Here is a 16,810-nt window from a genome sequence, read left to right on the forward strand (position 1 = left end):
GATTTGGCTAATTTTTTGTAATTTATATATTTTTTTCTATATATATTGTAAATAAATTACATATATTTTTCTTGTGGGTGTCTCCCTGGGATTCTCCTCATACTCTTTGTTGCCCACACTTGATATGGATGCTAGAGCACTGCCTGCATGGGTTGAGAGGTAATCATCGTGCGCGCGTGATGACGCACGCACGTTACCGGAAGTGGACGCTGGCGGTCATGTGACCCGGAACCGTATGGAAGATTTATTATAGAATTTTTTTTTTTTTTATCTATTGCGGTATTATATATTCCACATACTGCTGATTTAAATGTTATTGTAATTTTTATTCCATTTTACATTTATTGCTTTAATAAATTTGGATACAACAAGATCCGACTTTGGAGCACTTTCATAGCCAGTTACTGGCAGCCCTATGCTGATTATACAGAGCCTGGCACGGCTCTATATTTGCAAGTTGACATCTCACATTTCTCCCGATTGTATTATTATTATACGGATTTAACTATGTATGGCACTGTTTATTTCTTTTAGATTTCCCAAGAAAGACTTGTACTACTGATATTAGACGCAATTATTCGGAAGTATACCCTTAAAGTGTCACTTTGGGTGTTGCATTTTGTGTGGTAATTGTATTATCACGTACTTGTCGTTTGTATTTGTAAGGTGATTTAGGAACACCTGTGTGCATATACACCATGTCTTGCTTTGGGAAGCACCTAAGAACACCTGATAAACTCTGAGTTTATTTTTTGCAAATCAATCAACGAAGAGCAGTTCCCATTTATTAATTTCAACCTGGAGTGCCAATTTACAATTTGTGTTTACATTTTATAGGATTTTAGTCTGAAATTCCTGTCATCTTGCCATGAAATGATAAAATCATGAGGCTCCTGCACTCTTATGAAAATCTTTTATCAAGTGGAGGCAAATATTATATCTACATTTAGTCCTTACAGGGACTTCAGTATTTCCCTTTTAAACCGGTTCTCAACAAACGTTGCCTGTGGTTTCACAAGTTGTCACTTGTCCAATTCAATACATGGGGTTTCATGTTACATTTCTCAGTTTGTCCTTGCCCTGGCAATCAATTCTGTGGAGTAGCAATGGCATGACACAGACAGTACAGCAATATTCAAAGCACAGAGCAATAAAATATCTGTACAGAATGAATGCCAATTCCTTTTCAACACGAGTATAAGAAGGGTAAACTAACAGGCATAACAAATTCCCACATCACCTCGAGGGGAGTAAATGACAGATGAAATAGCACACATAAAAACAGATCACACTATGCATATGTAGTAAGTATGATCTGAGAGGGATTGACTATGTGTTAAATAGCTGATGACATAGGAGATTAAAGAAACACTATAGTGTCAGGAATACAAGCATGTATTCCTGACACTATAGCTCTAGTGTGGCTGTTTAGGTAACAGTCCCAACTCAATTGTGCTGAAATAGATGATTTTACTTACCTTTACTTCCACAATGCACTGGACTAGCTGCGACGGGCCCCGCTACAACAGCCGAGATAAGCAGTCTTACATAGGAAAGCATTGGCAGGCTATTGCACATGCTTGGCAAAACGCTGCACCAAATCAGTATCTCCTCATAGAGATGCATTGAAGCAATGCATCTCTATGGGTGAACGTTCAGCACCTTCATGCAGAGTGTGGAAATGATGTATGTAGGTGCTGTACACTGTGCAGCACTGGACTAGGAAGCACCTTTAGTAGTCATCTGAGTGACGGCCACTAGAGATGCTACTAGGCAGCAATGCAAACACTGCCTTACTGCTGAAAAGGCAGTGTTAACATTAAGAAGCCTGCAAAGACAGGCTATAGACCCCAGAACCACTACAGTAAGCTCTAGCAGTACTGGTGACTATAGTGACCCTTTAAGAATTTTATTTTTGTACGTTTATTTAAAAAAAATATATATATATTTATTTATTTTTTACACACACACACACACACACACACACTAATATATATATATATATATATATATATATATATACACACACACACACACATTAACAATAGGCTTGCACTCACGGTCTTTCGTAGTTAAAAGTTGAAATCTTATTGAAGATCCATAAAAAGTATCATCATGCAAATTTTTTCATGCCCTGTATTAATCACTGCATACTGGGAACACTACAGGTTTGGAAATACTTGACCCAGTCGTCTAGCAATTACAATCTGGCCTTTTCTCAATGGCACTCCGATCCTTTCACTTGCCCACTTTTCCTGCTTCCAACACATGAAATCCAAAAACGGACTTTTCACTAGCTAATATATCCCCAATTTATGCTGCCCCTTGAAAGGTACCGTTAGATCAATATGATCAATGTTATTCACTTCACCTGTCGGTAGTGTTAACTCAGTGGAGGATCTATATATCATTTTATGAATGATATATAGATCATGAGGCCAAGAATAAATTTTTTCTAGTTTGTTGCTGTTACAAACTGCTATTTGTAACTGGCCCTTTAAATGGAAAATTGCCCTGCTTCCCTGGATTGTGGAGAAGCCTATTTGCCAGCCTCCTTCCTTACGACTATGGCCCCATGGAGATATTGCCCTTTAAGGGACTGAATTGGGGCTTATGGACTTCTACCATAATGTACTGACCCTTTAAGAACTACTTTTGGGCAGGTGGATTGTATTATACTGTCCCTAGCTCTTTAAATACTTTGGGGAAGGATTGGTACTTTTGTATATGACACTTCGGACACAGTCGAAGCTGTCGAAGTTACCGAAGTGGCCGGCATCGGACAAAGGACCACGTGGCGGCGGCCATTTTAACTTCGAACACCGCCAACCCTTAACATCGACTCCACTTCGACACTTCGAATACCGGCCACACTTCGAATGGGACTTAGCCGTTTTTATGCTAGAAATTGACCGACCGCACAGCCCAAATCTATGGAACTGTTTTGGGCAGGAAATTGTGCTTGCGGTCGGTCATAAAGGGACCTCCAGCTAACTTTTGATCCACTGGAGGGATTTGGCTGATTTTTGGAAGTGTTTATGTTTGATGTATGCTGAGTCTGAATATGTAACTTTTATGGAAATTGAATGTATGGTTTTAAAGTTACAGTATGTGTGTGAAAACTGTATTTTTATTGTATGTAATAATTGGTTTAACTGTTTATCTGAGGGGAGGGGATGTGTGATTGGTGAATTTATGCCTCCCCCTGGGAGTGTCATGTTTGCATGTAACCTCAATAAAAGCCAGGCTGGGTGTTCCAGCACCTGAGACCTATTCTGACCCTCTAACTTGCAGCCTTGACTCATGTTTGTAGGGGACAGCTATAATCACTACAGGGATTGCTATGCTCTTCATACTCCCTTAGCTACTGAGCTCTTGTAAGAGCTCTTGTTCCTGATCCTGCTTCGCTGTACAGAAGGAAGAGGTTCGCCTATTGGAACCTGGAGCCTGGTCGTAGGTCCAGGGCGCAGAGCAGACGGCGAGATACCAGCCCAGCAGCGGTGGTTCGTGGAGTCTGCAGTGCTTATGGTGGCTGCGGTGCTGATGATCCTTTGGTGAGCGCTAGGAGCATCCTTTTCTACGGTCCAACTTCCAGCCAGCCTGGAGGCAACCGTAACAGTTGCAAAATAGGAAGCGCTCCAAACTTTTTTTTTGCCTTCTTTTGGATCAACCGCAAAAAATACAAATGTGAGGAAGGCTGAACTTGATGGATGCAAGTCTCTTTTCAGCCATGTAACTATGTAATGGGGAAGTCACTGATTGGCTGAGAGTGTGAGCTGACTGCTTCCAGCCAATCAGCTGGGATTCTGCAAAAGCCCTCTGGTTTCCAAATATTGAAAACACAGGAGGACAGAGAGAGTCAGTGCTGGAACACAGCCTTTGGGTTTAAACCATACGAGAAGAGTTTAACCATTTAAGTAAAGCCAGCATCAGTGACCTCCTGGCACCATAACAACTACATTTTGAAGTGAAAAATCTTACAAGAAGAACACAGTCATACTCTGCACATCATAAGAAAAGTACATGAATTCAAAATAGACAGGACGTCAGAATTTGACAATCACTAAAAGCCACTAGTTCTCGAAACAGAGGTATTTCCCAAGTTTTGGGGATTGATTAATTACAGTTAGCTATAAGGATTTGAAAACAGATTTACAAAGTTTAAATTAAAACAGTAGATTACAGAAAATCCACCTGATGACTTTGAACAACATTTTTTTTTTACATTTAATTTTTATTTTCGCTGTGCATTGTTACAATCAGACATTAATGAAAGCAAATTTAGACAATATCCGATATATGCAGAAAAATGACATCCCACAAAACAGATGTTATTTTTTTAAAGGAACCCTATAGGATCAAGAACACAAACATGTATTCTTCATTGGTGTAAAATCCAACATGTATCCACCACCTTCAGACCCCTAAATGTAGCAAAATCCTATTTGTTTTTGAGTCTGCAGCTGCTGCCTCTGATATGCCTACTTGACTGAAATAATCAGAAGTGATTCTCTGAGCCAATCACAATGCTTTCCCATAGGATTGACTGAGTTTGTCAAGGAGGCAGATCAGGGGCACTGCCATCGCAAGTCAAACACAGCCCTGGTCAATCAGCATCTCCTCAGAGATTCATTGCGTCAATACATCTGAGGAAGGTTCAGTGTTTCCATGCAGAGGGTGGAGACACTAAATGGCAGTGTTACACAGTATGCAGCACTGCCCCAGGAAGCACCACTAGCAGTCATCTCAGGAGTGCCAGTGGAAGTATCCCTAGGCTGTGATGTAAACACTGTATTTTCTCTGAAAAGGACAATGTTTACTGCAAAATGCCTGAAGGGAATGATTCTACTCACCAGAACAAATACAATAAGCTGTAGTTATTCTGGTGACTATAGTTTCCCCTTTAAAATAACAGAGGATTAACTGAGCGCATAGCTACTTGATTTATACCTTGCAGGAAGAGAGTATTATTATCATCATCGCCATTTATATAGCGCCAACTACAAGAAAACTTAAAGGAACGATAGGTTGAAGAGGACCCTGCTCAAATGAGCTTACATTTTATAGGAGGTGGGGTATAAAACACAATATGACAGGAATTTGCAAACAAATAAGGTGGGGGTGAAGCAGAGCTGGAGGAGAGAGTAGAGTGCTGCCCTTTAGGAGAGAGCAAGAGACAGGTATGTAAGGTAGAGGTTACTCTGGGAGTCGATAAGCTTTCCTAAAGAGATGGGTTTTAAGGTACTTCTTAAACGATTGAAGACTAGAGGAGATTCTGATGGCGGTAGGCAGACTTTTCCATAGGAAGGGAGCCGCCCGCGAGAAGTCCTGCAAGCGTGAGTTGGCTGTATGGGTGCGAACAATGGACAGGACGTGGTCACGGGCAGAGCGGAGAGACTGAGAATGGACATACCTATGGATCTGTGGGGAGATATAATAGGAGCTAGAATTGTTCAGTGCTTTATAGGTGTGAATTAGTACCTTGAATTGACTCAAAGGATACAGGAAGCCAATGTAAGGACTGAAGAGGGGTGAGGTGTGAGAGAACCGACTAGAGAGGAAAGTCAGTCTGGCAGCAGCGTTCATTACGCACTGTAACGGTGCAACACGGCTTTTGGGATTACCAATTAGGAGAGGGTTACAATAATCCATGCAGGAAAGTACTAGAGCCTGGACAAGCTCCTTGGTAGCATCTTGCGTAAAAAAAAGGGGCAGATGCAGGCTGTTTTTAAGATGGAATCTACAGGATTTGGCAACATGCAACACGCTCAAAGGTGAGGCCAGAGTCAAGTATGACGGCAAGACAGAGCGCTTGCAAGGATGGCCTTATGTGGATACCACTAACTTGAAGGGAGAGCGAAAAAGGAGGATCAGTATTAGGAGGAGGAAAGACAAGGAGCTCAGTTTTAGAGAGATTGAGTTTCAGAAAGCGGGAGGGCATCCAGTCAGAGATGGAAGAAAGGCAAGCAGTGACACTCTGCAGGACGCCAGGGGAGAGGTCCGGGGAGGAGAGATATATCTGGGTGTCATCAGCATACAGGTGGTAGTGGAATCCAAAAGAGGTAATAAGTTTGCCAAGAGAGGCAGTATAAAGAGAAAATAGAAGGGGACCAAGGACAGAGCCTTGGGGGTCTCCAACTGAGACAGGACGAGGAGAGGAGGTATCATTAGAAAAGGAGGTGCTGAATGAGCGTTGGGAGAGGACAGAGTCACAGAAACCGAGTGATTGAAGAGTCTGAAGGAGAGCATAATCAACGGTGTCAAAGAGTAACATAGAAGTCACTACTGCTTAGCCTGTGTAGGAAAGAACCACTGCGTGGTAAAGGTTAGGTATCAGTTTGCTCAATAAAAGAGAACGATATGAACCCAGCATGTTACAAGGCTCACGAAAAAAAAAAAAAAAAAAAAAAAAAAAAAAGGGAACCATTTGCAAACAAACAATAATAATAAAATCTTTTTTTTTACAAAAGTTGTAAAACCAATAGAAATAACATGAGGCTTATAATGAACCAGCCCTGATCAGTGACTATGATAGTGTCATTATGGTACAGAACCACAAGCCAATCTCTTCCTCCCACCCCCCCCCCCCCCCCCGAAAAAAATAAAAAATAAAAAAAAGAAATAAAACCACATTAATAATTTCTCCAACCTGTGCCCTTACTCTTTAGGACAGTTGTACTATTTAGCTAGCTCCAGTGACCCTGGGCTTGCTCCGGGTACAGAGCGCTTGACCAGGAGATACCCTGAATCACCCAGAATGGAGAATTGTCCCCTTCACCTGCCCTGTCCGAAATAGGGACAGTGTGTTCCCCACTTAAAATAGGATGTAGATGTCTCAACTTGTGCCTACAATCGCCCAAAAAAAAAAAATCAAGGAAAAAAAAAATAAAAATTCCATTAAGGTCAGCGGCAAAGCTCTGCCATGCCAAAAACTAATTATTTTTTTGTTTTAGGGAATTTGTGAATTGCAAAATGGAGGCTAAAACTGGCAAATTGTGAATGGCGTGCAATTGAAAAGTTTTCTAGTTTCTAATTTACCACAATTTGATGGTTACCTCGAGGCTATTTTAATGGGGTCAGTGGATATTTTGCACAGCAAAACTACAAATATAGCGACTACACAAGTAGTTTCAATTAGTTGAAGTGCACACCATACAGCTATCATTCAATAGTTTGAGGTGGGCAGAGATGTGTGAACATTTTGGATATATTTCCAGGAAAGAATATTGTTAAATCTATAAACATGCCATCAATTTCACTAGCACAATGTATAAATTAGGAGCATATCTATCTGTAAAATGTTAACATTGTCCTGATTGTATATCTATACGGTTGTCTGTAGAATTTATTTATAAAAAAAAAAAAAAAATAAAAAAAAAAAAAACCATATAGTTTTCCTATAACACCCATGAATTCCATAACTCCTCATGGAGGAGAAGCCTTTATGTAGCCTACTCACACACCTATCTAACAGGAATTCAAAACTACGCTTCCACCCTAATAATCCATATGTGGAACCTTACCAACTACCGTCACGACAGTCAGTATACAGTGGGACCTCGGTTTACAAACGCCTCGGTTAACATAATTTTCAGTTTACAAATGAAAATCCATTAAAAATAATGCCTCGGTTTACAAATTTGTTTCGCAATACAAAGCAAGTTTCCCCAGGATGCATTGCACCTGGGAGGTTTATAGCACCGACCCCTGCGGGTAACATGTAGTGCCGAATGTGGAGGTGTTGGAGCGGCTTTTGCATCGAGTTTTGGAGCCATTCTGGAATGGTTTGCTGTTGTTTTGGGACTTTTTGGTGCATTTCTCAAACTGTGGAAAGGTAGGGAGCTGAGCTTCGTCGTTTGCATGCCTTTTATTGTGTTCAGCATTGTGGGTTGGTTTCCATGCCAGCTAATTTTGACTTTTTTCTGACCTTGAGAACGGATTAATTGGTTTTCAATGCATTCCTATGGGAAACCACGTTTCGGTTTACAAAGTTTTCGCAATAAGAAACGTCCCGGAGAATGCATTAAATTCGTGAACTGAGGTCCCTCTGTATATAGTATCTATAAACCCCACGTTATTCAATACTACACACATTGGATCGCACCCCTTCTACTACCACTCAATCTAGAGTACTGTCTACCCACGCTAGTAAAAGTGTCTTAAGCTGTGTTTCTATTTTACCTTACGCATTTGTTGATTTTAAATATAAAAAGTGCAAAGTTCTAACACACAATATCCAGAATGTCCATTATATGATACTGTCACCTACACCACCGTTGTGTATGATACGCATGTTTGGCGCCCAAAGCATAACAAAATAAAGTATTTTAAGATAAAAAAATAAAAATAATATATATACACACAAAATGTAGTGTTCCAACAAGAACAGAAGAAACACATGAAGTGTATTTAAAACAGGGACTCAAAATAAATAAAATAGGCTAAAAAGGTGTTTTTGAGTGTTTATTACTGAAATGAACATCAATAATACGCATGTGTGAATTCATGTGGCTGTGGAGAAGATGTTGTCTGGGTGCCAGACAAGTTATTGACAATATATCCACTATACTGAACTGTACTGTTTATATTGCTTTAGAGCATCGGTGGGGAACATCCACTCCGAAATCATCCTTGACCAAAGATCTCCCTCACCGGCCTCCTGGCAGTTTGTTAAGGGAGAGGCTGTGATCCTCCCGTGAGCATGGAGGTCAGAGCGTTGCCGCGTGTTATTATGGGAACGCTACGACAACACTGTGCTATATATATATATATATATATATATACACACACACACACACACACACACACACACACACACATACACATAGATACACACACTATTGTATAACAATTGTCTTGCAAAAGACACACAATGCAATTATTTTCATCCACCTCTTGTAAAGTGTAATAGGAAATGCATGCAACAAAAAACACTTTCCAACAAAGTCTGGGAACCAACTGTGACGCACTCACAAAAATAAAAAAGATGACGACTGATAATTTAAGGCCTTAAACCAATAAAAGTCACTCACTCAGAAATACAATAACACGGTATCTGTATATTAGAGACAGATTACAATAGAAGCAATGATGACATCACTGGCAAATAGTCAGTTTTGGTTGAATATCTGCTATCTACAGTGCAACAATCAGAACAGCCAAGAAACATATTTGAAGAATAGAGAAAAAAAAAACAAAAAAAAAAAAAACACCTTTCGCTCCACCACCAAAGCACACTTCTCTATATTTCAGCATACTTCTCTATATTTCAATATTTACAAAAATTACAACTAAGAAGAAAAACTGTTGTACGTTATAGTCACCCGAACTACAGTTTAATGTATTTGTTCTGGTGAGTATAATCCGTCCCTTAAGGCATTTTGCAGTAAACACTGTATTTGCAGAGAAATGGCAGTGTTTACATTACAGTCTAGTGATAACTCAACTGGCCACTCCTCAGATGGCTGCTAGGGTGCTTCCGGTCAGTGCTGCACAGTGAGCAGCACTGCCATTCAGTGTCTCCACCCTCTGCTTGGAGACACTGTACTTTCCCCATAGAGGTGCATTGATGAAGAGATGCTGACTGGCAGAGACTGTGTTTTGTTTGTGCTGGCTCTGCCCCTGATCTGCCTCCTTGACCAATCCAATGCTTTCCCATAAGATCTTGATAAAGACCGACAGGGGTTGAAAACGTTGATTGGGACATTGTGTATTTTTTAACCCCTTAAGGACCAAACTTCTGGAATAAAAGGGAATCATGACATGTCACACATGTCATGTGTCCTTAAGGGGTTAAAGAAGAAAATTAAATTTGACATATTGATTGTAAACACCTCAGAGTACACGATATAGATTATATATATATATATATATATATATATATATATATAAAAATAAATAAATAAAACGCGGGTCAGCACCAAGTTCAAGATGTATTTGTTATGTTGAAGAGACGAGCGCGCGTATATATATATATATATATATATATATATATATATATATATATATATATATATATATATATATATATATATATATATATATATATATACACACACACACACACATACACACATGACTTCCTGTAACCCTCTGCCATGCCAGTAACAACTGCAAACAGCCAAAACCCTGTAGCTTCTGCCCCTTTGTCATGTCTGCAAACCTGCCATGTAGTAAGTCAGTTACCCTAGACCAGGGGTAGGCAACCTATGGCACGTGTGCCATGCACGGCACTCGAGGTGTCTTCGCACGGCACTCGAGGCGTCTTCGCACGGCACTCGAGGCTCCTAGAGCCAAATAGGCTCTGGCCTATCAGGAGTCCAGTGAATCTTCAGATATTTGCGAATACGATAAGGTGGTGAAGGACAATCCTCAATTTATGCATTGCAGCACATAGAGGAAGTGATCTCAGTTCACTTCATTCCAGCACTTGTAAATGGGAATCTGCACTGGAGTAGAGCAGCCTACAGCTGTTGCAGCTCCTGTTCTTGACCTGTACCTGGCCAGCCTGGTCCCCATTGGAACCCAGGGAAGCCACAGACACTGCTAGATACACACAGAAATGAGGAATAACCCTCCTCTCATACAAATTATATGAACAGCCCACACACAACCCCACATGCAATACCCCAAACAGCCCCACACTACCAAACACACAATGTGACATTTCCATCCACACACACACACAATTCCCCAAACAGCCACCATACACAGCCCACATTCATAGGTATCACGCACGATACCATAAACTACTCATGAACATATAAAATATAATCACTCATATATGCACAAATACAAAGATACAAAGCAACTGCAGTAGAAATAATAAGCAGAATACGGCAACATACACACCTCAATTTAAAAAAAATAGTATCGGCACGCTACGGGACATCACAATCTTATTTCGGCACAGTGCTGCTAAAAGGTTGCCTACCCCTGCAACCATTGCCATGCCTTGTACCCCTTATCCCTGTACCATGGCCTGTAACCATGCCTTGTACCCCTTGTCCATGGGCCATGGCCTGTAACAATGCCCTGTACCCCTTGTCCCTGGGCCATGGCCTGTAACCATGCCCTGTACCCCTTGTCCCTGGGCCATGGCCTGTAACCATGCCCTGTACCCCTTGTCCCTAGGCCATGGCCTGTAACCATGCCCTGTACCCCTTGTCCCTGGGCCATGGCCTGCAACCATGCCCTGTACCCCTTGTCCCTGGGCCATGGCCTGCAACCATGCCCTGTACCCCTTGTCCCTGGGCCATGGCCTGCAACCATGCCCTGTACCCCTTGTCCCTGGGCCATGGCCTGCAACCATGCCCTGTACCCCTTGTCCCTGGGCCATGGCCTGCAACCATGCCCTGTACCCCTGGGCCATGGCCTGCAACCATGCCCTGTACCCCTGGGCCATGGCCTGCAACCATGCCCTGTACCCCTGGGCCATGGCCTGCAACCATGCCCTGTACCCCTGGGCCATGGCCTGCAACCATGCCCTGTACCCCTGGGCCATGGCCTTCCAACCATGCCCTGTACCCCTGGGCCATGCCCTTCCAACCATGCCCTGTACCCCTGGGCCATGCCCTTCCAACCATGCCCTGTACCCCTGGGCCATGCCCTTCCAACCATGCCCTGTACCCCTGGGCCATGCCCTTCCAACCATGCCCTGTACCCCTGGGCCATGCCCTTCCAACCATGCCCTGTACCCCTGGGCCATGCCCTTCCAACCATGCCCTGTACCCCTGGGCCATGCCCTGTAACCATTCCCTGTACCCCTTGTCCCTGTGCCATGCCCTGTACCCCTTGTCCCTGTGCCATGCCCTGTACCCCTTGTCCCTGTGCCATGCCCTGTACCCCTTGTCCCTGTGCCATGCCCTGTACCCCTTGTCCCTGTGCCATGCCCTGTACCCCTTGTCCCTGTGCCATGCCCTGTACCCCTTGTCCCTGTGCCATGCCCTGTACCCCTTGTCCCTGTGCCATGCCCTGTACCCCTTGTCCCTGTGCCATGCCCTGTACCCCTTGTCCCTGTGCCATGCCCTGTACCCCTTGTCCATGTGCCATGCCCTGTACCCCTTGTCCATGTGCCATGGCCTGTAACCATGCCCTGTACCCCTTGTCCCTGTGCCATGACCTGTAACCATGCCCTGTACCCCTTGTCCCTGTGCCATGACCTGTAACCATGCCCTGTACCCCTTGTCCCTGTGCCATGACCTGTAACCATGCCCTGTACCTCTTGTCCCTGTGCCATGACCTGTAACCATGCCCTGTACCTCTTGTCCCTGTGCCATGACCTGTAACCATGCCCTGTACCCCTTGGCCCTGTGCCATGGCCTGTAACCATGCCTTTTACCCCCCTGTCCCTGTGCCATGGCCTGTAACCATACCCTGTACCCCTTGTCCCTGTGCCATGGCCTGTAACCATGCCCTGTACCCCTTGTCCCTGTGCCATGCCCTGTACCCCTTGTCCCTGTGCCATGGCCTGTAACCATGCCCTGTACCCCTTGTCCCTGTGCCATGGCCTGTAACCATGCCCTGTACCCCTTGTCCCTGTGCCATGGCCTGTAACCATGCCCTGTACCCCTTGTCCCTGTGCCATGGCCTGTAACCATGCCCTGTACCCCTTGTCCCTGTGCCATGGCCTGTAACCATGCCCTGTACCCCTTGTCCCTGTGCCATGGCCTGTAACCATGCCCTGTACCCCTTGTCCCTGTGCCATGGCCTGTAACCATGCCCTGTACCCCTTGTCCCTGTGCCATGGCCTGTAACCATGCCCTGTACCCCTTGTCCCTGTGCCATGACCTGAAACCATGCCTTGTACCCCTTGTCCCTGTGCCATGGCCTGTAACCATGCCCTGTACCCCTTGTCCCTGTGCCATGACCTGTAACCATGCCTTTTACCCCTTGTCCCTGTGCCATGACCTGTAACCATGCCTTTTACCCCTTGTCCCTGTGCCATGACCTGTAACCATGCCCTGTACCCCTTGTCCCTGTGCCATGACCTGTACCCCTTGTCCCTGTGCCATGACCTGTACCCCTTGTCCCTGTGCCATGACCTGTACCCCTTGTCCCTGTGCCATGGCCTGTAACCATACCCTGTACCCCTTGTCCCTGTGCCATGTAGCCCTTTCCATGGCTGGGACCCCATGACCCAGTGTTATGGCCTGTGACTCTTTCCATGGTTTGTACCCCTGGCCTATAACTCACTGACCCAGTCACATGGCCTGTGAAAGGCCCGGTCAGTCAGTGATAATACCGGAGACCAAGCCCCCTCCCGCGGCCCCGGGATACTCACATGATCAATGCGAAGGGACACACTGGGCTGCGCTCACTGTCACCACACGGTACGGAATACTTCTGTCAGATGATAACAGGGCAGGGCTGTGATTGGGCGGGGCTTTGAAATGGCAGGGCTGTGATTGGGCGGGATTACGATAGGGCAGGGCTGTGATTGGGCGGGGCTATGATAGAGCAGAGCTAGGATTGGACAGGGCTATTACAGGGTGTGGTTGTGATTGGGCAGGGCTCTGAAAGTGTGGGCCTGCGATCTGACAGGCTTGGTTGAGAATGTGATTGGCTGAACTGTAAAATGGCAGCGCTGTGATTGGACAGAGCTGTGATTGGACAGAGCTGCTATTGGACAAGGCTGTCACTGGGCAGGGCTATGATTGGCGGGGCACGGCAGACGCCGAGGGTTGGGCAGTGGGTATTGTTCACGATGTTACGGTTTCCAGCCTTTCCTTCCTGCATTCTATGGACAGGAAGCTAATCCCGCGTGAGCACGCCGGGAACTCACGTCATTCCCAGCTAGTCTGTGTGTGCCACGCCCATCATCCACTGCCTACCTGGAGACTACCACGCCCATCATCCACTGCCTGCCTGGAGACTACCACGCCCATCATCCATTGATGTAGCAGTCTGGGCTCTATAATGGTTGTACTCCCAGTATGAGTGTGACTACCCCTGTAATACTATCTGTGCAATCACTAACATGGACACATTAAGTTTTCACAGACTGCCTATTAATATTATGATTTATACGGCGCCAACACCTTCCGTAGCGCTGTACAATGGAGACGTCAATATGCTCAGAAGATTCCCCAGATTCCCAGTAAGGGAGTGCTGTTTAGCTGCTCTTAGAGCTATTCTGGACTCTTCCACGGTGCTGAAATTAAACATTTTCGATAGGGGATTTTCAACAAAACAACTTTGGCTTAAAGGGATTCTATAGGGCCAGGAAAACAAAGCTGTGTTATAGGCTCCTGCAATGCTCCCCTCCCTCGCGCACACCCTCCTGCGGTGCTGAAGGGGTTAAAACCCCTTCAGTCACTTACCTGAATTTAGCGCCAATTTCCCTCGGCGCTGGGTAAGGCTCAGCCCACACTCCTCCCCCGCCGACATCAGCCAGCAGGGGAGACCTAATGCGCTGCAATGGCTGTGCTCGCAGTAGGATTTCCCCATAGAAAAGCATTAATCACTGCTTTCCTATAAGGGAAAAATCTGACGCTGGAGGTCCTCATGCAGAGCGTGAGGATGTCCAGCGTCAGATAATGGACCAGAGTTAGCCTCTGAGGAGGAGGCTAAGGGACATGGGACATTGCACCCAGACCACTTCAATGAGCTGACGTGGTCTGGGTGTCTACAGTGTGCCTTTAAGAAAACATTTTTTTTTTTTTTTGTTGTGTAGATAGTTGCTCTACCGTCTCACTGCTCAATTCTTAACACCTTAAAGGACCACTCTAGGCACCCAGACCACTTCAGCTTAATGAAGTGGTCTGGGTGCCAGGTCCAGCTAGGGTTAACCCATTTTTTTTATAAACAGCAGTTTCAGAGAAGCTTTCCCCCTAATCCTCTAGTGGCTGTCTCATTGACAGCCGCTAGAGGTGCTTGCGTGATTCTCATTGTGAAAATCACAGTGAGAGCACGCAAGCGTCCATAGGAAAGCATTGTAAATGCTTTCCTATGCGACCGGCTGAATGCGCGCGGCAGCTCTTGCCGCGCGTGCGCATTCAGCCGACGGGGCGGAGAGGAGGAGGAGAGCTCCCCGCCCAGCGCTGGAAATAGGTAAGTTTTACCCGTTTTCCCCTTTCCAGAGCCGGGCGGGAGGGGGACCCTGAGGGTGGGGGCACCCTCAGGGCACTCTAGTGCCAGGAAAAACTAGTATGTTTTCCTGGCACTAGAGTGGTCCTTTAACGTCGTTACACTTAGAATGACATTCTATATATATCTATCTATATATAAAATACAAATAACCGCAAATATATATATATATATATATATATATATATATAGATAAATACATATAATTACATAAAAGATTACATTAGTATACACGTAGAATTTAAATACCTATAAATGCATATATATTAAAATTCTACGTGTATATTTAAGTAATTTTTCAACATAATTATGTCATTGGATTAATTAAAATTTGATTGACATGCCTGCCAACACAGGGAGAAAGTGCAGAGAATTGAATTTGCAAGCACTATATTTGACCCTGTAACTCTCCAAGACACCATAAAACCTGTACATAGGGGGTACTGTTTTACTCGGGAGACTTCGCTGAACTTAAATATTAGTGTTTAAAACTGGTAAATTGTATTACAATGATGATATTTTAAGTAAAAGTGACGTTTTTTTTTTCAAACAAACGGCACTTTTATGGACTATATTATTGTTACTGTTTTAAAACAATAATATTTGTGTTTAGTGAAGTCTCCCGAGAATAACAGTACCCCCCATGTACAGGTTTTATGGTGTTTTGGAAAGTTAGAGAGTCACATATAAGGCTTGCATTTCATTTTTTTGACATTGAAATTTGCCAGATTAGTTATGTTGCCTTTGAGACCGTATGGAAGCCCAGGAATAAGAATTACCCCCATGATGGCATACCATTTGCAAAAGTAGACAACCCAAGGTATTGCAAATGGGGTATGTCCAGTCATTTTTAGTAGCCACTTAGTCACAAACACTGTCCAAATATTAGTTTTTTGCTTTTTTTCACACAACAACAAATATGAACGCTAACTTTAGCCAGTGTTTGTGACTAAGTGGCTACTAAAAATGACTAAACATACCCCACGTTCAATACCTTGGGTTGTCTACTTTTTCAAATGGTATGCCATTATGGGGGTAATTCTCATTCCTGGGCTACCACACCATCTCAAAGGTAACATTACTAATCTGGCAAATTTCAATTTGAAAATGGAACGTTCTATATTTGACCCTGTAACTTTCCAAAACACCATAAAACCTGTTAATGGGGGGTACTGTTATACTTGTTTGACATCGCTGATTACAAATATGTGCATTTTTTAGTAAAACCTAACAGTATTATGACATTTACAGCTAAAATGTGAGGCGGAACTACAAATTTTAAAATAAATGTAAAATTTCTCACAGTTTTTTTAATTTTATTCATAATAAATTATGTTTCATATATAAATATTTGATATAAAATGGAAGCCCTGTTTCTCCTGAACAAAATGATATACAATAAGTGTGGGTGCATTTAATGTGAAAGAGGTGAATTACGGTTGAACAGACATATAGCGCAAATTCCAGTTTTTGTTTGTTTTGTTTTGATCAGAACGTGTACTATTGACTCCGTTCTGAAGGGGTTAAAAAACAAAAACACATTGTTTATGAAGCCATAATCACACCACTCCTGGCTAACGATCTCTATAGAGAAGCATTGAGGGCCCACTGCACATGCGTTTCAATAGGTATCAAACGCAATGTTCCAATGCATCTCTATGGGAGCGTTTGATTTCCTTATTCCGTACGTCATCCTGCAAAGATTGCAGGATCGAAATAATAA

At 43.8% G+C, this 16,810-nt stretch overlaps 1 protein-coding gene across 1 annotated transcript in view; it reads right to left on the reverse strand.

Annotated features, from left to right (window-relative positions):
• The window catches only part of VAMP3 (vesicle associated membrane protein 3), a 38,280-nt gene extending 24,897 nt beyond the window's left edge, over window positions 1–13,383 (reverse strand). Inside the window, exon 1 of the mRNA XM_063436719.1 lies at window positions 13,283–13,383. Coding sequence (XP_063292789.1) covers window positions 13,283–13,284 — 2 coding nt within the window. The 5' untranslated portion in view covers window positions 13,285–13,383. The remainder of the gene's footprint in view (window positions 1–13,282) is intronic.
• Window positions 13,384–16,810: the final 3,427 nt, after the last annotated feature.

The sequence above is a fragment of the Pelobates fuscus genome, chromosome 11, assembly GCF_036172605.1.
Source record: "Pelobates fuscus isolate aPelFus1 chromosome 11, aPelFus1.pri, whole genome shotgun sequence".
Taxonomy (NCBI): domain Eukaryota; kingdom Metazoa; phylum Chordata; class Amphibia; order Anura; family Pelobatidae; genus Pelobates; species Pelobates fuscus.